The sequence below is a fragment of the Triturus cristatus genome, chromosome 7 (genome assembly GCF_964204655.1).
Source record: "Triturus cristatus chromosome 7, aTriCri1.1, whole genome shotgun sequence".
NCBI lineage: Eukaryota > Metazoa > Chordata > Amphibia > Caudata > Salamandridae > Triturus > Triturus cristatus.
The window spans coordinates 1,233,853,029-1,233,876,457 of NC_140590.1; the positions used below are offsets into that span (position 1 = coordinate 1,233,853,029).

General features: G+C 48.0%; 1 protein-coding gene across 1 annotated transcript in view; it reads right to left on the minus strand.

Moving 5' to 3' along the window:
- Positions 1-23,429, minus strand: part of LOC146811701 (polyserase-2-like) — a 1,284,631-nt gene that overhangs the window by 184,567 nt on the left and 1,076,635 nt on the right. Inside the window, exon 12 of the mRNA XM_085615101.1 lies at positions 16,465-16,708. Coding sequence (XP_085471227.1) covers positions 16,465-16,708 — 244 coding nt within the window. The remainder of the gene's footprint in view (positions 1-16,464; positions 16,709-23,429) is intronic.

A 23,429-nucleotide genomic window follows, 5' to 3' on the forward strand; every position in this document is an offset into this window, starting at 1 on the left:
ATCCAGACAGTGGAGCCTCTCTTGCTCTTTTGAAGGATGTGGAGGTGGAAAGAAGGTGGACAAAGTGATGGTTTGGCCAATGTAGAAAGAAGCAACTTGGGAAGAAAGGAAGGTCAAGTTCTTAGGATGACCTTGTCCGGATGGACAGCCAGAAAGGGAGGTTTGGAAGAAAGAGCTTGGAGCTCACTCACCCTGCGTGCGGAGGTGATGGCCTCTAGAAAGGCAGTTTTCAAAGTGAGAAGCCTGAGAGGACAGTTATGTAGTGGCTCAAAGGGAGCGCACATAAGATATGTAAGAACCAAGTTCAAGTCCCACTGGGGCATTATGAATGGAACAGGAGAAAAAAGATGAGTAATGCCCTTAAGGAATCTATTTACAACAGGGAACTTGAAAAGAGAAGGCTGATCAGGAAGGAAGGCTGAAATGGTCGAGAGGTAGCCCGTTAGAGTGCCCAGAGCAGAGCCCTGCTGGGCCGAAGAAAGGAGGAACAAAAGAACCTTAGAAAGAGGGGCGGAAAGGGGATCCCCAGCCTTTGCTGTGCACCATGCCACAAATTTGTTCCATCAGCAGGTGTATACCGTCTTAGTGGAGGGACGCCTGGCTGCCAAGATAACATCTCAGACTTCGGGAGGCAGGTCAAACGATGTCATCTGCCGCCGCTCAATCTCCATGCAAGGAGGTGGAGGCTGGACAGGTTCGGAGGGAGGACCGTTCCCTGCTGCTGCGACTGAAGATCCTCCTGAAGAGGCAGTCAGTTCGGAGGATCGATGGCCATGTTGAGCACCTCGGGATACTAGACTCTTCGGGCCCAATCTGGAGCCACAAGAATAACTTGGGCCCTGTCGCGCTTGATCTTCTTCAGCACTCTGGGCAGAAGTGGTATAGGCAGAAAGGCATATAGAAAACCGCAACTCCACTCGTGACGAAAAGTGTCATCCAGAGAGTGCCGCCTTGGAAATTCCAATGCGCAGAACTGCTGACATTGTGCGTTCTCTTCGGTGGTGAATAGATCTAACCAAGGCTCTCCCCACTGCTGAATGAGACCTTGCACCACCTCTGAGTGAAGACGCCATTCGTGATCCATCATGCACCTGCGGCTGGGTTTGTCTGCCCTGGCTTTCAGGGAACCTGCCAGGTGTTGAACCACCAGGGATATGCCCTGATGTACCAGCCATGTCCAGAGGCGGAGAGCCTCCTGACGACACCACCCCACCTTGTTTGTTGCAGTACCACATGGTGGTGGTGTTGTCCGTGAACACCTGCACTAGTCTTCCCCAAACAGAGGAAAGGAATGCTTTGAGTGTAAGACGAATCACCCGAAGCTCCAGAAGGTTGATGTGGAGCCCGGCCTCTGATCTCCGCCTCCCCCATGTGGCCGCCCCATCCCAGAAGTGATGCATCAGCCACCACTGTGAACTCTGGTTGAGGAAGGGAGAGGGATCTGCCTTTGACCCAATCCTGGTTCTTTAGCCACCACTGCAATTGGTGTGCAGTGCCCTCCGAGATCTGGAGGCAATAAAGACAGATTCCCCTGATGTTGTTCCCACTGGAACTTCAGGTCCCATTGCAGAGCCCGCATATACCATCTGGCATGATACACCAGCAGGAGGCATGAGGCCATCAGACCAAGCAGCCTGAGGGTCTTCCTGACCGAAACTCGAGATAGAGGCTTAAAGATCGGAATCATAGCCCGAATAGCCCGCACTCGCTGTTAGGGAGGATAAACCCGAAACTGCGTCATGTCCAGAACAGCTCCAATTGTGAGGAGCTTCTGAGAGGGGGTCAGGTGTGACTTCGGCACGTTGATGGAGAACCCCAGCTAATGCAGGAGGTCGGCCGTAGTCTAGAGGTGGGAGAAGATAGCCTGGGATGAGCCCACCTTCAACAGCCAGTCGTCGAGATAGCGGGAGACTGGAACCCCTGATCTGCGCAGATAAGCTGCGACCACCACCATCACTTTCGTGGACACCCGAGGAGTGCTGGCAAGGCCAAAGGGGAGCACGATTAACTGAAAGTGCTTGTGGCCTACCGTGAACCGCAAGTAACGCTGGTGGGCCGGCAGGACGGGGATATGAAAGTAAGCGCCCTGCAAGTCCAACGCTACCATCCAGTCTCCAGAGTCGAGGGCAGACAAGACCTGAGCAGACAAGACCTGAGCAAGCGTCAACATTTTGAACTTCTACCTTCCAGAGGAAGCGGTTGACGTTCCTGAGATCCAAGATAGGACACGGGCCCTTGTCCTCCTTGGGCACCAGAAAGTAGTGGGAATAGCAACCATGACCTACTTCTGGAACAGGAACGTGCTCGATGGCTCCCTTGGCCATGAGTGCCGAAACTTCCTGTTGGAGAAGGGCCAGATGATTCTCCGACATGCGATGGTACTGAGGTGGCATGGATGGAGGGGTAGTCTTGAAGGGGAGGGACTATCTGCAAAACCCACCTGTCCGACATGATGTGCGCCAGTGGGGAAGGTGATGGCAAATCCTGCTGCCCACTGGCGTTTGGTGGCCCTGAAAGGTCAGACTAGGAGGGTTTGGAGGCTGCTGCAGAGAGGGCTGTGGTGGACTGGCCCGCCCGCTAGCCCCCAGAACCATTCCGTCAGCATTCCGTCCATCATTCCGTCCATCATTTGTTTGTTGTAACGCTTTTCGCCCTAAGTGGGATGGGTATTCCCAGACGTGGGACCCGTGCTCACTACGCCACTGGAGTCAAGCTATCCTGGCTGATGACGGCTGATAGCCAGAAACCGGTCCTAGGATGCTTGATTCCGGTCCAGGGAAGACATGGCTTGGCAGTTCGGGCTGGACTGTTCCCATGAGGCACAGGGTCAAGACTGATTTGCATATGGCCATGTCTAAACTGGGGTGGTGTAGTGGGCAAAAGAACAATGGATTTAACCCAGATCTCTTGACTGGGGGAGAATGTCTGCATTGTCAGCATTCCGTCCATCATTTGTTTGTTGTAACGCTTTTCGCCCTAAGTGGGATGGGTATTCCCAGACGTGGGACCCGTGCTCACTACGCCACTGGAGTCAAGCTATCCTGGCTGATGACGGCTGATAGCCAGAAACCGGTCCTAGGATGCTTGATTCCGGTCCAGGGAAGACATGGCTTGGCAGTTCGGGCTGGACTGTTCCCATGAGGCACAGGGTCAAGACTGATTTGCATATGGCCATGTCTAAACTGGGGTGGTGTAGTGGGCAAAAGAACAATGCATTTAACCCAGATCTCTTGACTGGGGGAGAATGTCTGCATTGTCAGCCTTCCGTCCATCATTTGTTTGTTGTAACGCTTTTCGCCCTAAGTGGGATGGGTATTCCCAGACGTGGGACCCGTGCTCACTACGCCACTGGAGTCAAGCTATCCTGGCTGATGACGGCTGATAGCCAGAAACCGGTCCTAGGATGCTTGATTCCGGTCCAGGGAAGACATGGCTTGGCAGTTCGGGCTGGACTGTTCCCATGAGGCACAGGGTCAAGACTGATTTGCATATGGCCATGTCTAAACTGGGGTGGTGTAGTGGGCAAAAGAACAATGCATTTAACCCAGATCTCTTGACTGGGGGAGAATGTCTGCATTGTCAGCATTCCGTCCATCATTTGTTTGTTGTAACGCTTTTCGCCCTAAGTGGGATGGGTATTCCCAGACGTGGGACCCGTGCTCACTACGCCACTGGAGTCAAGCTATCCTGGCTGATGACGGCTGATAGCCAGAAACCGGTCCTAGGATGCTTGATTCCGGTCCAGGGAAGACATGGCTTGGCAGTTCGGGCTGGACTGTTCCCATGAGGCACAGGGTCAAGACTGATTTGCATATGGCCATGTCTAAACTGGGGTGGTGTAGTGGGCAAAAGAACGATGGATTTAACCCAGATCTCTTGACTGGGGGAGAATGTCTGCAATGTCAGCATTACGTTTCTCATTTGTTTGTTGTAACGCTTTTCGCCCTAAGTGGGATGGGTATTCCCAGACGTGGGACCCGTGCTCACTACGCCACTGGAGTCAAGCTATCCTGGCTGATGACGGCTGATAGCCAGAAACCGGTCCTAGGATGCTTGATTCCGGTCCAGGGAAGACATGGCTTGGCAGTTCGGGCTGGACTGTTCCCATGAGGCACAGGGTCAAGACTGATTTGCATATGGCAATGTCTAAACTGGGGTGGTGTAGTGGGCAAAAGAACGATGGATTTAACCCAGATCTCTTCACTGGGGGAGAATGTCTGCATTGTCAGCATTCCGTCCATCATTTGTTTGTTGTAACGCTTTTCGCCCTAAGTGGGATGGGTATTCCCAGACGTGGGACCCGTGCTCACTACGCCACTGGAGTCAAGCTATCCTGGCTGATGACGGCTGATAGCCAGAAACCGGTCCTAGGATGCTTGATTCCGGTCCAGGGAAGACATGGCTTGGCAGTTCGGGCTGGACTGTTCCCATGAGGCACACGGTCAAGACTGATTTGCATATGGCCATGTCTAAACTGGGGTGGTGTAGTGGGCAAAAGAACGATGGATTTAACCCAGATCTCTTGACTGGGGGAGAATGTCTGCATTGTCAGCCTTCCGTCCATCATTTGTTTGTTGTAACGCTTTTCGCCCTAAGTGGGATGGGTATTCCCAGACGTGGGACCCGTGCTCACTACGCCACTGGAGTCAAGCTATCCTGGCTGATGACGGCTGATAGCCAGAAACCGGTCCTAGGATGCTTGATTCCGGTCCAGGGAAGACATGGCTTGGCAGTTCGGGCAGGACTGTTCCCATAAGGCACAGGGTCAAGACTGATTTGCATATGGCCATGTCTAAACTGGGGTGGTGTAGTGGGCAAAAGAACGATGGATTTAACCCAGATCTCTTGACTGGGGGAGAATGTCTGCATTGTCAGCATTCCGTCCATCATTTGTTTGTTGTAACGCTTTTCGCCCTAAGTGGGATGGGTATTCCCAGACGTGGGATCCGTGCTCACTACGCCACTGGAGTCAAGCTATCCTGGCTGATGACGGCTGATAGCCAGAAACCGGTCCTAGGATGCTTGATTCCGGTCCAGGGAAGACATGGCTTGGCAGTTCGGGCTGGACTGTTCCCATGAGGCACAGGGTCAAGACTGATTTGCATATGGCCATGTTTAAACTGGGGTGGTGTAGTGGGCAAAAGAACGATGGATTTAACCCAGATCTCTTGACTGGGGGAGAATGTCTGCATTGTCAGCATTCCGTCCATCATTTGTTTGTTGTAACGCTTTTCGCCCTAAGTGGGATGGGTATTCCCAGACGTGGGACCCGTGCTCACTACGCCACTGGAGTCAAGCTATCCTGGCTGATGACTGCTGATAGCCAGAAACCGGTCCTAGGATGCTTGATTCCGGTCCAGGGAAGACATGGCTTGGCAGTTCGGGCTGGACTGTTCCCATGAGGCACAGGGTCAAGACTGATTTGCATATGGCCATGTCTAAACTGGGGTGGTGTAGTGGGCAAAAGAACAATGAATTTAACCCAGATCTCTTGACTGGCGGAGAATGTCTGCATTGTCAGCATTCTGTCCATCATTTGTTTGTTGTAACCCAGAACCATGGCACTGGTTCCCACATCCCCGGCTGCACAGAGGCTGAACAGCTTGACCTGGCCTGTGGCTCTGGGCGGGACGAGGTGGGGCACCCCTTCCGTAGTCACAAAAGGGGCGAAAGGCAGACTGCCCTGGGCGGGAGGTGGAGAGGTCCAAGGACCGTAGCCCGAGAGTCCTTAAAGCGTTCCAGCGCGTTTTCTGCCTTGTCACCAAAAAGGCGAAGGCCATCAAAGGGCATGTACATAAGAGTGGATTGGACATACGCGGAAAAACCAGTGACCTCAACCAGGCGTAGCGTCGAAGGGCTACTGACGTGGAAATCGTCCTGCCCAGTCAGTCGGCGGTATCCAGCCCACAGCGGATGGTAAACTTCTCTGCGTCTCTCACTTCGGCAACCGCCCAACAGATTACGGCCCGGGCCTCCTCTGGGCACTGAGGCAGCACTTGCACAACTGTGTCCCACATGGAGTGGGTGTACCAGCCCAATAGACATGCAGTGTTAACCAACCGCAGTCCCAAGCTGGAGGAAGAAAACATCTTCCCAAGATGATCCAGCTTTTTGGATTCCTTGTCTGGGAGAACAGTAGGGAATGCGCCCTTTGAAGTGGAAGCTCTCAGGGGTTGGGTGTTGGGAGAGGAAAGTGGGGTCGCCCGGGGGCCGGGCGGGGGCGTCAGGCAATCATCCTGTCCACAGGAGCCCCTGTGTTGGGCCTGGACCAGGAGGCCAAAAGAATGTCTGTCAGGGCATCATTAAACGGCAGCAGGGGCACTGAAGAGCTCGCTGCTGGTTGAAGCACCTCTGTCAGGAGGTTAGTCCTGACTGCCACCGTAGGTTGCTCGAGGAGGAGGGCCTCGGCCGCCCTACGCAAAACCACTGCGTATGACGCTCCCTCCTCCATAGCCACAGTAGGAGGAGACAACATGCCGAGTTCTGGTGAGGTATCCAAACCACTGGCTTCCCACAGTTCCTCTCTCCAGCACTGTTCATACACCAACTGGTCAGTTAAAGGCTTCCCAGATCCCTCCCAGTCCTCCTCACCCTCCCCTGGCTGCCTATCTGGTCTCAAAGAGCCAGGATAGAACAGGGGCACAAAAGTATCCATCGGCATCGGATCTGGTATCGGTCGACGCCGGTCCGACTCCGTGTCTACATCGAGGTGGAGGCCGGGGTAGACATCGGCCGGGGATGCATCAGACGCCGGTGGCGGACATGGTGTTGGTGGAATCGGCGCCGGGGAAGGTGTAACAATGTCGACGGGCACCGGGCCTGGATCGAAGGGGACCCTGCGGCGCCGAGGCTGAAGCCGCCGGTGCCGAAGACCCAGGGCCCCCAGCCGAGTCCGTGGGGCCCAAAGGCACACCGGCAGAGTCAGGCTGCCCAAAGATGGCGTGCATCGCTTCGTAAAACTGACTGCCAGGCCTCGAGTAGCTTTTGGGAGCACTCCCACAAAGACTTCGGGGCCATGGTCCAGCAGTCGAAGCACGACTTGGGGTCGTGGTCGCGCTCCAGGCAGTAGAGGTGAACGCGGTGTGGATCGGTCACCGACATCAGTCGGTTACAGGAACCACAGGCCTTAAAGCCAGGCATCCCTCGTGCACCAGGAGTCGATGGACTCAAAAAACAACGACGTCGACAAAAGTCGAGAAAAAGTGCAGTCAAAAAGTGACTAGAGGTACTACTCTCTCCGGATCTGCGCTTGCAGGCGTGGAAAAAGAAAGAACTGACTTCAGCACGCGATGGCGGCGTCTATGTAGCTACCGCGACGACATCCCTGCAACCACGATGCCGATGACGAACGTGGAGTCGACCGACGCCACCTTCCGATGCACAGGGGTACAACTGATGAAAATCTTTCTGGATCCAGTATGACACCTGGGGGTAATTCTAAGGTAAGGAATCTATAACTAACTGTTTCTTTCAGATACTAAAATTGACACAGTGGCCTTGGAGGTATCTCTGATGCATGCTAAGCTACGGAGTCTGGGATCCCGAGTAAAGGCCACTGAGGACTCTATAATCACGCTCCAATCATCCACTAAAGAACTTGAGACGCACGTGGAAAAGCTCCAGGCCACAACGACAACCCTCGAGGCGGGAATAGAGGACTATGAAGGGAGTGCACACACAAACAATGTCCGTATTCTGGGAGTACTGCAAAGAGCGGAGGGCCCGTCAACAGACTTATTTGTTGAGGAACTTAAAACAAAACACCTGCAACTGACATCTCCCTAACTAGTTTTCAGTAGAATGGGCCTAACGAGTACCGTGGCGCCCACCGCGACCTGGTGGGTCCCCCGTCCTATATTGGCGAGGATCTTTATCTTCAGAGATCGAGATGTCATATTACAGAACGCCCGCTCGGCCCCTCCACTACACTATAAGAATGCTACGATAACCTTTTTCCTGTATTTCACCGTCAAAGTCCGGAAACTAAGGCGCCCATTTCTGGAAGTAAAAAAACGGCTTCGAGAGAAAGAACTGAAATACGCGATGCTATTTCCTGCCAAGCTCCGGGTGGCGGCGGTGGGGGAAAACCTGGTTCTTCGACACTCCTGAAGAAGCATGGGACTGTTTGGACGCATGGAGGAAGCCGTGAAACAACAGAAACCACCCCCTCTGACAGCGGAGTGAGAAGGAGTGGCGACAACCGGGAAGACAACGAAACGGGGAGTGGAAGATCCATCGATGGTCGACATTCGCTCAATGTTCAAACTCCTCCGATGAGTGAAGATGCAAATCGAGACTGAGGCACTTTGCATAAACCATCTATGTCAGACCGAAAGTAGGTTTGCATGGCGCCCAAGACGCTTCGAGAGACTGCTAGTGAGGGAGAGCATTCCGACTGGAATGATGCATGACCTCGGAGGTGATACGAGAGAAGCAAGGGGGTCAATTTAACATCCTATTGATCGTAACTATACCGATGTGTAGTGGTAAACTTACTATATGCTTGGGGGAGGGGCTCTAGTGGGTGGGAGGCCGATTGCTCACACTCCCGACATCAAGAAATGGGGGACGGGATATACGGGCATTCTGCAAAGTTGGGGGGGTGGGCAGTTTCAAGGCCACATTGCAGGGAAGCAGGGAGGGGGAGGTATGGGGTAGTTTTGTTAGCAGGAGGTTTCAGTTCTCTGGACACGCTTTATGGATAGTTAAGGCAGTACAGCAGGATATGTATCACAAACACGTGAGAGACGGAAAACGGGACTCTACCACTGACTATGTTGGAAGAGGATTGCAGGCTCTCTGCTACTCAATGTCCCTCGAGCGAGTGGAGGGTGGACTGTCGGGTCACGCTAGATTGTGACACCATTGGTCATATTTTCACATGATCCAGATGCAAGATAAAATGAGCAGAAGCGCATCCCTCAACCATCTTGAGATCCTTTCCTGGAACGTAAATGGATTAGGGGATCAAATTAAAAGAGGGGTGGTATTGAAGTACCTTAAGTAACGGGCGCCCGACATCGTCCTGCTGCAGGAAACTCATATACAGGGGACGTCCTACCGTGCACTCAACAGATGGGGCTACAAACTAGTTGCATATGCAGGGTACACTAGAGTCAAGGGGGCTGGATATTTTATTACGCAAGTCCTTTCTATTTACGATACGGGCAGAGGCGCTCAACTCACTTGGTCGCTTTGTGACGTTATCGGGAAACTGGGACGGTAGACTATTACATATTGTATCGCTGTACATCCCCCACAGCTACATTCTCCTACACTGCCTGAGCTGGGTGCCCATTTAGTTAAGCTGCCACAGGGTGAGTTATTAGTTAGGGGTGATTGCAATGCAGCCCTGAATGAAGAAATGGACCGTTGGCCAGCCAAGCACAAAGATAGTTCAGGGAAAGCACTGTCTGAGTTCCTGTCAGCAATCGGCCTAGTGGATGTGTGGCGGGTGCGCAATTCTTCTACCCAACAGTATACCTTACACTTAGGTATACATGGAAGTTTATCCTGTATAGACTATGTATTCGGTTTGGTAGACTAGTTATCGAAGTTTCAGGAGTTGACCCTGCTCCCACGAGGTATTTCTGATCACTCTCCAATTAGTGCAACCTATGAAGAAACGACCCCAATCAGGGGAAACTACATGCCACTTAATCCATGGTACCTCAAAATACCATCTATTAGGGAAGACTTATTGAAAACATCAATTAATTATTTTGAAGAGAATTAGGGGTGGGTAGATTTGCACCAAACCCTTTGGGAGGCCTATAAGACTGTAATCAGAGGTCAGGGAGTCTCCTTAATATCTGCTCATAAAATAGAAATGACAAGGCAGCTCACAGTAGTAGAAGAGGAGATTAGGAAACTAGAGTCAGAACTACTGCTGTCAGATACCCCAGAAGGGCAACATAGCTTACAGATTGAGCAGAAGGAGTACAGAGATATAGCCGAGGAACAAGCCAGAGCACATCACCTTGCGACCTTACACTGACTCTACAACTCTAGCTGGCGTGGCTAGAGAGACGAGAGCAAGCCCCTAGATAGGAGTTCAAAATCACTTCAGAAACGGGGGAACGCACAGACCAACAGGGAATAGCGGACACCTTTGCAGCCTACTATCGACAACTGTACACGTCGTCAACACAGATTACCCAGATAGAGGCGCGGGACCTGCTATCCACTCTTAATTGGCCCTTCCTCGAAAAGGCAGATAGACACAGTTTAGAACCAGAGCTTACAGAAAATGAAGTGACACAGGCAATTAGGGCATTGAAAACTGGAAAAGCAATGGGCCCCCAACGGCCTGCAAAATGAACTATATTAGGTAACAGCTTCCACAACGGATCCGTATTTATTACAAATGTTTCAGGAGAGTGTCAAAGTGGAAACGCTGCCTGAGAGCCAGAGGCTATCCAATTTTGTCGTAATCTGTAAAGATGGCAAGGCACCAGACGACTGCGCGTCATGCAGACCGATATCTTTGCTTAACGCAAAAGTGAAGATCTTAGCGAAAATTCTGCTAACCCGCCTGGCTCTGCTGATGCCTAAGTTGGTTCACCCAGACCAATCAGGATTCATGCCGGGTAGAAATACCACACTCAACCTACCATGCCTTCATGAAGTGCTCGAAAGAGCCGAAAGCATTACGGAAGAGGTGGTTGTAATGTTGCTGGATGCTAGGAAGGCATTCAACATGATAGAATGGCCCTTTTTATTCACGGTCCTAGAGAGATTAGGCTTTGGGGATACATTCTTGGCATGGGTCAGGCTCCTGTACTCCAAGGCCCTGGCACAAGTGATGGTGAACGGGGGAAGATCAACAGTTTTTAAACTCCACAGAGGCACTAGACAGGGTTGCCCCTTGTCCCCGTTGATATTTGCCCTGGTGTTGGATACGGGGCAACCCACTTATCAGAGGACTTAAGTAGACAGTAGATTGGGAGAATAGAATCTACCTCTTTGCAGATGATATTCTCCTCTATCTGGCCAAACCTTACTTTTCCCTACACACAGTGCTTCACATCTTCACCTTATACCAAAAATACTCAGGATACACTATAAACTGGGATAAATCGTTGATATATGTTCTCTGGGGCGCAAATCCGAGAATCCCCAGAACCTGTACAGCCCGTGTGGTGACAGAAGGATTTAGATACTTGGGAATCTATGTAACCAAAGACCCAACAGTGTTCCACAAACTAAATTTAGACCCCCCACTACGCAGTCTGCAAGAAGATGTGCAACATTGGAGGACATTACCTTTGTCACTGTTGGGCAAGGCAATCCTTTATAAGATGATGGCACTTTCCCGCTTTGTACATATATTGCAAAACACGCCATACCTGGTCCCTCCGGGGTACTTTAAAGTGGTTGAAGCAGAGATACGGATACTCCTCTGGGATGGGAGAAATCCACAGATTGCATTAAATAAATTGACCAGGAGTTGGTACGATGGAAGGATTGCGCTCCCAGTGATACAATTTTACTGCTGGGCAGCGCAACTCATAGTAATTAATCGATGGGTCCATGTAGCCCAAGATAACCCAGCCTACAATATGGATAGACATGACATGAGACCAGGAGGCTACCTTAGGGCCATTTATGGCGGGAAACAGGCGGCACCACTTACCACCCCAACATCAACTACGGTTAATATATGGCACACAGCGTCAACAGCGCTGGGGTGGAAAAATAAGATAACTCTAGCTACGCCATTATGGGACACGAGAGGCCTGGGACTACTGGGGAACCAACAGGGTTTCAATAAATGGGACCTATGGGTGGGGGGGGAGATTAGACCCTTTGCTGACCTTCAAAAAGACCACGAGTTGGCTCCCACAGAGACCTTCCGATACCGCCAAGTACGACACGCACTGCAACAAGCCATCCCGAGAGACGCAGATCTCCCACCCTCTTCCCCTTTGGAAGATATGCTCTTCGATGACTATTTAAATGAGAAGGCAATTTCATTAACTTACCGGAAGATATTAAATAATTCCCCGCGAACAGTGGAGAAATTGCGAACCAGGTGTGAGGAGGACGTGGGTACGTTGGATGACGAGTATTGGCTGGAGGCACACGCATGTCCCTGAGAGGTGGCAATACGGTCCCGCTTTCGGCTGATCCAATTGAAACTACTTCATAGGACTTATTACGCACGCACCACATTAGTTAAAATGAATAGACTAGACTCAGCACTTTGTCCATTTTGACATTTATGGTGGGACTTCCCCAAGATAGGAGAATACTGGAACAAGATTGTTACACACATACAAAAGTTCTGTGGTAAGGAGATGGAGGCATCCCCCCAAGGGTGTTTATTAAACGTCTGGGGAAAAACAGACCTAACAATGGGAGACATACTCTGGGCCACACTGCGCTTTAGGTAGCTAAACACAACATAACACGCAAATGGGGGGGCGTGTCTGGTCCTATGTTTAATGACTGGGAAAACGACATGGACTGGTGTATGCAAGCAGAACGGGTGGTCTACGAGGGAAGAGGATGCCCGCATAAATGGACAAAGATCTGAGGGAGGTGGAACGAGAGTAGAGGGATGCTTTGCCTGCCGGTCGGCAATGGCCGCCTACTCAAAGATGTATCAGGAGTGAACAGAACAACAATATGTTCAGGCCTTGCGGATGGGGGGGTTGTCAAAGTGAGATATTATACTCGAATGTAAGCTAAAAGTGGAAAAGTGAATGACCTGATATATGTATGACATGTGAATATGCCGAGTGAGATGATTCTTACTGTCTTTTGTTGCGCGATTATTTCCAAATAAAAATATATTTAATTAAATACAAAAAAATAACAATTGTAGACTTATTAATTGCTGTTGCATTTCAACAGATTACAAAAAATTTGAAGAATGCGCTGCAGATCTCCTTTCAAGCATGGGAGTATGGTGTTTGTTATAATCATAGACTAGATAGAGCCTATACTGTCCTATTGTCTCTTACTATCAAATGGAATTCTCAGCTGGTCTCCAGTAACCATTTTTCTAGATTCCTCAGTTTCAAGGACCTTCATATATCAACCCTTGACTGATGAAGTATCTAAACCTCCTCGAATATATTATTTTTCTTCTTAGAGCTTCCATACTAATTGTAATATGTTTTGCTTTTTTGTTTTACTGATAATATGTACTCTATGATTTTTGTAATTCAACTACTGTTTATAATTATACTAATTTAATTACATGAGAAGTGCTTTTAGTTTTTGCTCTCCCTATTTTCCTTTCCCTCCCCTTCTCATCCTGTTTTCTACATAGAATTGCAAGTTCTATCTTAATATTGTGCAAATGTCTTCAATACATTGTTATTATATTATATTGTGAACCTGCTATCTGTTATTTCCCTTTTTTCTACTTGATAAAGGTAACTTTCAAAACTTAAAAAAAAGTGCAGCCTCCTACGCAGGTGACCTGCTGGACAAAACACATCTGTACCCAAGCCCCGCAGCCCAAGTCTGAGCCTGCAGATGGTGCACCCTTTCTCCAGAGACCCTCAAGATCCAAATCCCCCGTTGTACTCCGATGGACTTGCCCCCTAAGTCCCTACTTGCAGCATTTTTCTGCTTACATGTTTCTCCATAGATTTCAGTAGTAGCATTTGAGGTTACCCTTGCGACCAGAACCTCTGCACCCGACACCCCAGGGTAGGTAACCCAAAACTGCTGGTGGTTTTGAGGACTTTGACCCCTACTTGCCTTAAGTCCAGAAACAGTCCTGTAAGTCATTTACAAGTGACCCTTTGCAGTGTATGTTTTCTCCCATAGGATAACATTACCACGTTTGAGATTCATGCCTCAAATCTGACAGCTGTATTTTCTAAGTGTCTGAAAATCGCTAACTCATAAAGTACTTACCTAATCTCTTAGTTCTTGTTGTCTAAATAAATATAGAAATCTTTTTTATTTTTCTAAATTGGTGTTGGATTTCCTTATTGAGTGTGTGTCATTTATTGACTCTGTGTGTGAAACAGATACCTAACACTTTCCCTCTGATAGGCCCAAGGCTGCTTCACCACACTACCACAAATAGAGCATCTTGGGATTGCTAGAGCAATCCTCTATACACTAATAAGGGATTCCTGGACTCTGCACAGTGCATCTCATTTTTGTATACTATCTAGAGAGCTAGCCTCCTGCAAGGTAGAGCCCTATTGACTCCCTTGGACTTTAGCTACCTCACTGGCAACCAATTGCATGGTTGCATTTGCTTTTCTGATCCTTGCTATAGTTTGCAGCCATTTTTCTCCCGACACTGTTGTTTTCTCCCTCTTGAGTCCATCTGTGCCTTCGTTAGTCTACTCCGTATCATTGTACTGATGTTTGTTTGTCTTTTATTTTTTTGGTAAAATCTTTCCTGGGTGTGTCTGCTGCTTTCTGGAAGGCCCCAGGCTTGTCGCTGCATCATCCGCTTCTCGAACCGATAAGCCTTGTTTAAGTTGCTGAATGTATTTTAAATTCACATCTAACCAAGAATCATACCATCAAAGCAGAGTGGTGCTGTCCCTAAAAACAGAATAAGTCTCTGACAGTGAGCTTCATTCTGGGTTTCTTTCTTACTCCCTTTTCCCCATTTCTCCCCATGTTTCCCTGTCTGGTTCATTATTACGGAACCTCGAGATGGTAGGGGTTGCTGGTGTATCCACGATATCGGACCCTGACAGCAAACAATATGACTGATATAAATATATAAATATATTATAATAATATATAAATATAGTAATAATGATGTATATAAATCTGTTATCCACTTTTATTTTTTTCTTACGGTCTTAAGGAAATTTAAACTAAAATATTTGAATTAAAAACAAAATCTTTTTTCTACCAATTCTAACTTTTCCGATGCATTACCATTGTTTTGTGAGGCTGAGTAAACATAGTCATATCTCACTTTTATTTAACAATGTTGTAAAACAATAATTTGGTTTGAAATGCTTATAAGCTGTAAACTCAAATGGGTTTCAACCCCAATCAAGATGGCAAAATTCGAATGATGGAATCCTTTTTGACATGGTACTTCTAGACAGTTGTGGGTACTATGAATCACACTGGTCTGAAAGGAGCTGGGGTCCATAAAAAAAATAAAAAATGATGAGGGTAGCAGAAATAAAGTATTATCCTTAGGCAGTGATAGCATAGCTGTAAGCGGCACCTCACGCCTTGTATTCTAGGGATATCTCAAGAAGTGATATTACTCAGTAATATCGCAAATCAACGGAAATGCAAGACAATTAATTAATTTAAACTTCTCGGCGCAGCACTTAAAAAGTAGACATAGGGGTCACTAGTGAGTCTAAACATTCTGGGCCTCATTTACAAGGAACTGACACATCTGCATAGATACATCAGTTTCCTTGCACTAGCGCCAAATGTCCTTGTGCCACCATGTATGCGCTGTATTTACAATACAGTGCTCCATGGAACAAGGATTAACAGATGAGTTAGAAATTCTGACGCATCTGTTGGCACAAAAAAGACCCATTGCTGGAGTTGCTCATGAAAGTGACACAGCTCCAGTACTGGCCACAACAGATAGGTGAGTCCCATTCAAGAAGCCCTGCATCATTCCTTATGCCTGGTCCTGGCAGGCATAGGGATTTTGACGCATTGAAGGCGTAGCGTGACGCAGTGAAATGTTGTAAATTTCACTGTGTCAGTTCTACATGGCTTTTTGAGCGGGAACGCCCACCCTGCGTAAATTATACCTGACGCAGGTATAATGTGGTGCAGGTCTTTACAACATGACACATCTTCCTAGATGCGTCACGTTGTAAATGGGCCGCAATGTGGTGCATTGTTTACGCCGCCACTAAGTGTCACAAAAAGTGACGCAACAGAGGTGCAAAAGTGTTGCAAGGGGCTTGTAAATCTGCCCCTCTGAATGTAAATTCTGGTAACAACAAAGAAAAGCCATTTGCTCAACTATTTTGCATTACATTGCTTGGACACAAGCTCTTTGGAGAAGGGTGGTGATGCACCAAGGTGATCCTTCTTGAGTACTCAATACTCAGAATATGGCCGTTCTGAAACTGAGAGTCCGGGGAACTGGTGTGGTGATGGTCATAGGGAATTACAATTGCTATTTAAGAGGATCTCCATGTGACTCAGATTTCACAAGGTTACTCATTAAACGACATAAGAGGTGCACTACATCCACCTAGATTTGTCCCAGATCTGATTGCTTCCAGCAAGCTTAAGTGGGCACTGGCTAGCTATTTTGAATCTAGCAGGGAGGGCAAACCCCATTCCCAGTTCCTTAAAATGAACATGAGCTCCCTGGGGCGAGCACAGCTAAATGACCTTTAAATGAAGATGCCAGGGAAAGAGGGACTTTTGCTAACGTCATTATTTGTTTTGAATCGTACTGACGTTTAAGGAAAAAATGAGTGTTGCAGTGTGCATTTGTGACTCAGACCAGACAGAATGCTGAACCATGCAGTTAGTTACCTGGTAGTGACTGGATGGGGTTGCATCGTAACACGTCATGTTGTTTGTGGTTGACCACAGATATCCTCTGGACGGTGAAAGGTGCCTTTGGCATCTTGCTCTGGATCCAGTTAGCATATGCCGCCACCTCCGTGAATACAGGTGGTGCGTTTGGGACACCACAATCCTCGATGAATGGACTGGCAATGCCCACAAGGAACCAGGTGCCCTTCAGGTTGCAGACAAGCGGTGCTCCGGGCTCACCCTGGGAATGCAGACAAGAATTCATTCTTTCACAAGTTGGTAACAGCTGCAGCTATATGCACATTGTACACATTGGTTCTTTTAAACTGTCTGATCACTTTGCAAAGCTGTTAACAAAACTAATATCCCCCAGCAGAAGGAGGGTGGAAGCACACTGCTTCTAATCCAAACACTCAATTTGGCCCAATGCATCATGGTAAATACAGTTCATGATAACCTTTATTTCAGTAATTGTCTTGAATGTTTTACCCGTGTTGGTGCAGCCTGTGCAGTGTATCTCTAGACATGTGTTTCTGGATTAATTCCTTCATCAGTAAAGAGCAACAAGTCATTTTTGGGGGTTGCTGGAAATGCTGCCCTGAGTCTTCTCAGGTCTGTGTATGACTCACTGGGCGCAGCTGCATCAATGCAAGCTGATCAGCGTAGTAGCTCAAAGGAGCCTTTTAAAACAGAAGGAGGGTGGGAGCACACTACCTCCCATCCCAGCACTCAGTTTGCTCCAATGCATCATAGTAAATGCACTGCATGATAACACTTACTTCAGTAGTAGGCAAATTGAGTGCGGGGATGTGAGGCAGTGTGCTTCCACCCTGATTCTGCTTTTGTAAGGAGGAAGGTGGCTAAGGGAAAATAATCCAAAAAAGACACAGCAGCAATATGACAGTAACAAAATGGGATGTCAATCTAAAAAATGCTCAAATACTAGCGAATAGTATTCAAGATCTAAACATTTAATGCCCAGAGTTGGAATTGCCTCACAAAACATTCAAATGTGTGTGTATGTAAAACTTTAAAAGTTAAAGCCAGAAATTGTCCTACCACAGGAAAAACACAAGAAGAAAGAAGAATCTGAGAGTATAGGATCATGCCACTATGATGTACTAATTCATGAGACTGCAGACACTTAAAATAATTGGGGTGGCAATGTTACTCATAAACATATAAGGAGTAGTAATACAGGATATCCTTGTGAAATATAAGTGTAGATATGTCTTTACAAAATGCAGATGGATAACACAGATTATTTACCGTACATTCCATAAATGCTTAAAATCAGGGTCTAAACACCTTCACACAGAACATACTAAGGAAACTACACAGTTTGCAGAAATTTTGTTAGAGACCTTAACCAAGAAGTAGGAAGAGAATTAGATAGAACTGAGATGGACAGAGGGGCACAAGGAGACCCTGTTCAGGGGTCAAAGGGCAAATAGGGCTACTGGATACAAGCAGAAAGGGTTGTGGTTGTTTACCTCTCACCTCAGGCTGTATTCGGCAGTGCACCTGCCCTAATTTGTCAACATGGGTGTAGGGAGCAGCAATCCTGAGATCACGCAGGCTGGTTACAACTTTACTACTGCAAGTGCCAGGCAATCGTAGGTAGATAGAGCCCTCTCAGGAGTCCCATCTGCAACATGTCCTGAGACTAACATGTAGCCTGTGCTTTGATCAGCACAGATGGTGTTATGCAAACCATGTAGGCTTCTGGTCCTAGTACTAAATGAGGGGTAATCAAATCATCGCTCTAGAGGCGTCTAGCACCTTGCTTCTCTCTCAACCCTACATCAACCTTGGCTGACTTGCCATTGATTTCCACCTCAACTAGGGCAATGGGGCACTCTATGTCTTGCCCACTTGATAACAAACCTGTGCCATGCATCATGAAGAACCTCCTTGGGTTTGAAATGCTTCCAACTATAGTCCTGTAAGCACCTGTATCTTTCAGGTCTGGAACCTTCCTCGCTTTGATACTAGCTACCAACACAAACCTAATGGTATTTGGATGAATGTGCTGAAAAACATCTGGGTCCCTTCCCTAAATGTCCATTTCTATGGCTGAATTCAACTGGGCTCTCTCAGGTCATTCAGCCACAGGCAACACATATGCTATCATGGGTGCAGCTGGTATGAGTTGCTTCACTTCAGTCTCTCTTGTAATGTGACACTTACAGAAAGTAATCATCTTTGGCTTGGTAAAATCTTCTGGTCCTGCATTTTCCTTGTATTCTTAACTTGGAACCTAACTCCATTTCTTGTCGTGCCCACATTTGGACCTTTTGGAAATGCATAGCTCCTACCCTTTGGCTTGGAACCAGTCCGTTGCAGGTTACTCTTGCCCCTTGACATACAGTCATGCTGTTCCAGACCTTTGGTAACCCATGTAAGGAAATGCCTCTTTTTGCATGATCACCCCTAAGTTTTTTGGACTGATGATGCTGCTGGTTTTTACACTTTGAAGATGCACTGAGCCCTGCCAAACAGGCCTCGGTGCCCTGAACCTTAAAAGGTATATGTCTGATTGGTTTACCCCTAATTGGTATAAGTTAACTTACTTATAAGTCACTATTATATGGTACCAGGGGTACCCAGGGCCTGTAAGTTAATATATTTCTCGTGGACTGTGCCATCACAAGTGTGACAAAGCAAAACATGACTTCCAGCCTGCCATTGCTGGATGGCAGAGCAGTCTAATGATTGCCAACTTGACTTTGCCATTTAACGCAATTGCAAAGCCCAAAACGTCCTTTTTAATATTTATAAGTCACCCCTAGGGCAGTCGTATTGAGCCCGAATGGCAGGGTACATTATTTTTAAAAGTTGAGCATGTGTTTTCTAACTTTACATGTCCGGACAGTAAAAGTCCCACATAGTCACTGTTACTGTGGAACTGCTAGACGCCCTATTGGTGAATACTGGGTTACACACTGGCAACACATCAGTGATAACTTCTGAATGGGACTACTAAATATGATCCTTCATGGTATCAAAAGAATCATATAAATTCACACTTATGTACATCCGGTGTAATGATGTTCAAAGGGCTAGAGGTTAGTATCCTGCCTAGAGATATGCCCTTTCAGAAATAATGGGTTGGTGTGTGAAGTGGTGAAGTTGTTTCTCTGGAAGGAGTCCTTTTTAAGGACGAGAACCCTCACTTACCCAAAAGTGACATGTTTAATCATTGTGTGCACTCCTATCAAAATAATTGTTGCATTAAACCCGATTTGATGGTCAAGTTGAATTTATTGTAACGTTTGCAAAAATGGCAACTTCAGAAAGTGGCCACTTTGTTGCCCAAAGTGTTCCAGTAACTGTTTACGGTTGCTGGCCATGAGACAGCCTTCTGCCCACCTGAGGGGCAGTGTAAACAGCCTCTCAAGAAGGAACATGAAGGGATCTGTTGGAAGAGGTGCAACCTCTCCTTGGCAGAAAGGCCAAACAGAGTGTGAGCCCAAAAGGCAAGCTACAAAGGGAAAGCCACTTTGAAGGGCAAATTGTGGTTACACACCAAAGAGGCTGCTCTTTTGTTTTTGCAGACCGGCTAGCATTCTGGAGAGAGAGAGGGAGTACACTGCTAAATCGTTTTTTCCGTGGGCATGTAGGCCCCAGATATAAGATGGGCTAGGGAGATCCACATGCCAAGAGAAGGGTCCTGCCATGTTGGGAGTGGGTAAAATGGCACATTCTGGGCTATTTGATGTCACACTTAGGGGCCGATTCCGATGTCGGAAGGACTCAGGTCCGTCCGACATCGGTCAGGAGCCGTAACCGACAGACCTGCTGTTGTCGGTTACGGCCCTGCTAGTACGATGCGACTGAACAGGGTTCGGTCGCACTCATATACTTCGCAAGCATGCATTCCGAGCGGAATGCATGCTTGCATTGTCAAAAGCAGGGGTGCAGTTCATCCCTGCACCCTGTGGCCGGCACCCCAAGGTGCCTGCCACCGGGTGCAGGGATCCACAGAGGGGCACCATAGGTGCCCCCAGGCCGCCATTCGGCAGCCTCGCACCCATGGGGGGGCCTACCGGGGACCCCCAAAGACAGTTTCCGACTGCCTTTTCGTGCCAGAAAAACCAGCACAAAAAGGCAGTGAAAAACAGCCATCGTATTCCCTAAGTCTCATAGAGGCGGCCGGGGGAGTACTGAGGGATTTCCGGATGGGGGACGGGCTCTCTGAGCCTGTCGTCCTCAATCCAGAAATCCGAGTCGGATTCCTTTCTGACCGAGCCCATCAGAATGGCTTGGTCAGAAAGGAATCCGGCCAACACGTTCCGATTCGGTCAGAAGGGCTCCGACCATCGTTCGGAGCCCTTCCGACCGAAATTGGAATCGGCCCCTCAATAGGACGTTATCACTAGGAGGCAGGGGGCCTGGTAGCCTATTCACCAGTAGTCACCCTATCCCCTGAAGGCACAACTTGGGCTTAAAAAAAGCACCCATGGCACCCAGAACTCAGATCACATCTGTCCTGGAGAGAGGGCTGAAGAAGGACTGCCCTGCTTTTCACTGGACCCAGGAAAGAGAGGCTTCACCAAAGACTTGACTGCACCAGCTGCTTCTTGGATTAGCAAAGACAGGACTGTCCCTGTGGTGACCTGCTCAAGAAAAAGTAATCCCCAAGCCCAGGACAGTAAAAGAGACTCCAAGAGTAAGTTGGCTGATGTCCTGTTACAGCAGCAGGGTCACAAAAGTGTACAAACCCTAGCTTGGTGTGTTTGAAGTCAAGAATACCTGATCGCTGCTGACCACTGAAGTGCAGCCTGTGAGATTGAGTCCCGAGTCTGCTGGACCCAGGAGAGTTGTTGAGATGCAGTTGGGTCAACCAGCAGGGCAGATACCACCAGCTAAAGGGAACCACTTGTTTTGTTGCAACTGGAAACCAGGCGACCAGCGGCCACTGGTTTTTAGCTGGACCATGTTCGCAAGCTTAGGGGTGGCACCAGGAGAATCCCTGTGGCTGGCTCAGCATCATTAGGCATCTTCATCATCCTGTATCCCTTGCATCAGGACCACCCCATAGAGTCTATTGGGGTTCAACCATAGAACCTGAAATTGGGATGGAGACTGCTTTGACTTTTAGGTAACTGTTAAATTGGATCGTGTCAGTCTCCATGGCTAGCCCCCTGCAGAATTTGGTCACCCCAAGTGTGCCGAAGTTCACAACTGTATAACATTTTGGAATGTTTAACTCTATTGCAGTACATTACAATGATTTATTGTGCTCAGTGAAAAGCTGTGATTTACTGTTTCTTTAAATATGCACATCTCCAGAACCATCTGGAGTAGGTTTGTTATTGAGTTGTCTATTTAAAGATAAAAATACAGCACATTTTTATAAATTGGTGTCATATTTTTATTGTGTTGCATTTTATTCTACTTCAACTGTTTTGGTACTTGTCAATGCTTTTCATGTTACTTTGATGAAGCCTGACTGGTGAGAGCCACAGCTACCCAGGGTTGATGTAAGATTATTCAAACAAACCTGAATTAACCCAGTACGGAGTTTTTAGTTTATTACACAGTGAGGTTGCGCAATTACACCACATAATAAACAACTTCACTAAATCCTGTAAACCAACCACTAATAAGCTATCACAGCAAGTTCCTCTGGAGCCTCTTCTGTCAAGCCTGACAGGTATTGCCTAAGAGGGACAAAACACTCCTCCTTGAGTTGCTCTGGCACCAACAACTGGTTACGGACATGGAAATTCTTGGCCTTCATCCCTCCGACCCACTCATTTCAATCATGTAACACATCATAAATCCATGTTTCAAACAGAACACCATATGCTCTCATGCATTCTTTGAACCTTTGACCTTGCCTCAGCCCTAGCTGTCTGAGCCGAGCTTCCTTCCTTCGCTCATAGTTAATTTCCTCAGCCACAGGTATTCCCCAATGACTGCTGGACCTTTTATATCTTCCTTTACTCTTGTTCCTGGCAAGCCAATTTCACCTTCTCCCTCTCAAACTCTGTGGCCTTCTCTTCCTCAGCCTTAGCTTTCCGGAGAGGCAAGTGCAACCTTAGGGTATCAGCTAAACTTAAGAAACCCACTCAAGGGTATAACTCCTAGAGTTGGTGACAGGTACCCTTGCAAGTAGGGTGGGTAGTATTGTCTTGTGGAAATAATGGAAAGCAAATCTGAGGACATGTACAGGATGTATTTGGGGAAAACCTGTGCTAAGGGTCTGAAAGCACCTGACACCATCAAACTCTCTCCCTAGTTTCCTAACATTGTCTCTTCCTCTTACTCCACCACAGATTCCTCGATGCCACCCAATTGTTCTAGCTGGTCCTTTATACTACTCCCAAGGACCTCCATGTCCTTGTTCTTGGGAGCACTTTACCCTCTATCCGAACACAAAACCCGCAAATGATCTAAGGATAGGGTATCAAGGACTATCCCCACTAACCTTGCATCTGTCATTGCACTATGAGTTTGCAGAATCTCACACTGTTTGCTGCCAATTTTCAAACCCCATTCAGGAGCCATGGGGTAAGCAAAGGCTACAGGGCTCCAACTATGGGGGTTAGGATAGTTTTCCACTCTTAGAGTAGTGTAGGCATGTCGAGCTCAGAGCTCAACAATCAACCAGCAACCCAATAAGGTGAAGGCCTAGCCGAGTGCTTACCTTTTCAAATCCTCTATTTACACAATGGTTCTCAACACCACACATTACAGATAACAAAAGCAAGTCAGTGTCCCTCGGTGCTACTTTACTGGGAACTGCATCCACCCTCTCCCTTGCAATCTCCCCTGTCTCCAGGATTTTCCCCTTGTTCTGTGTGGTCCCCCACTATGTCTGAAGCAAAATAGTAGTGTGAGCATAGGAAACATGCAGCACAATCTACCCCACACAGTATGTGTGTTCGGTTTTAGTTTATCATCCATTTATGGGTGAATCATTCCTCTCAGGTTCTTGACTGGGATGCCCAATA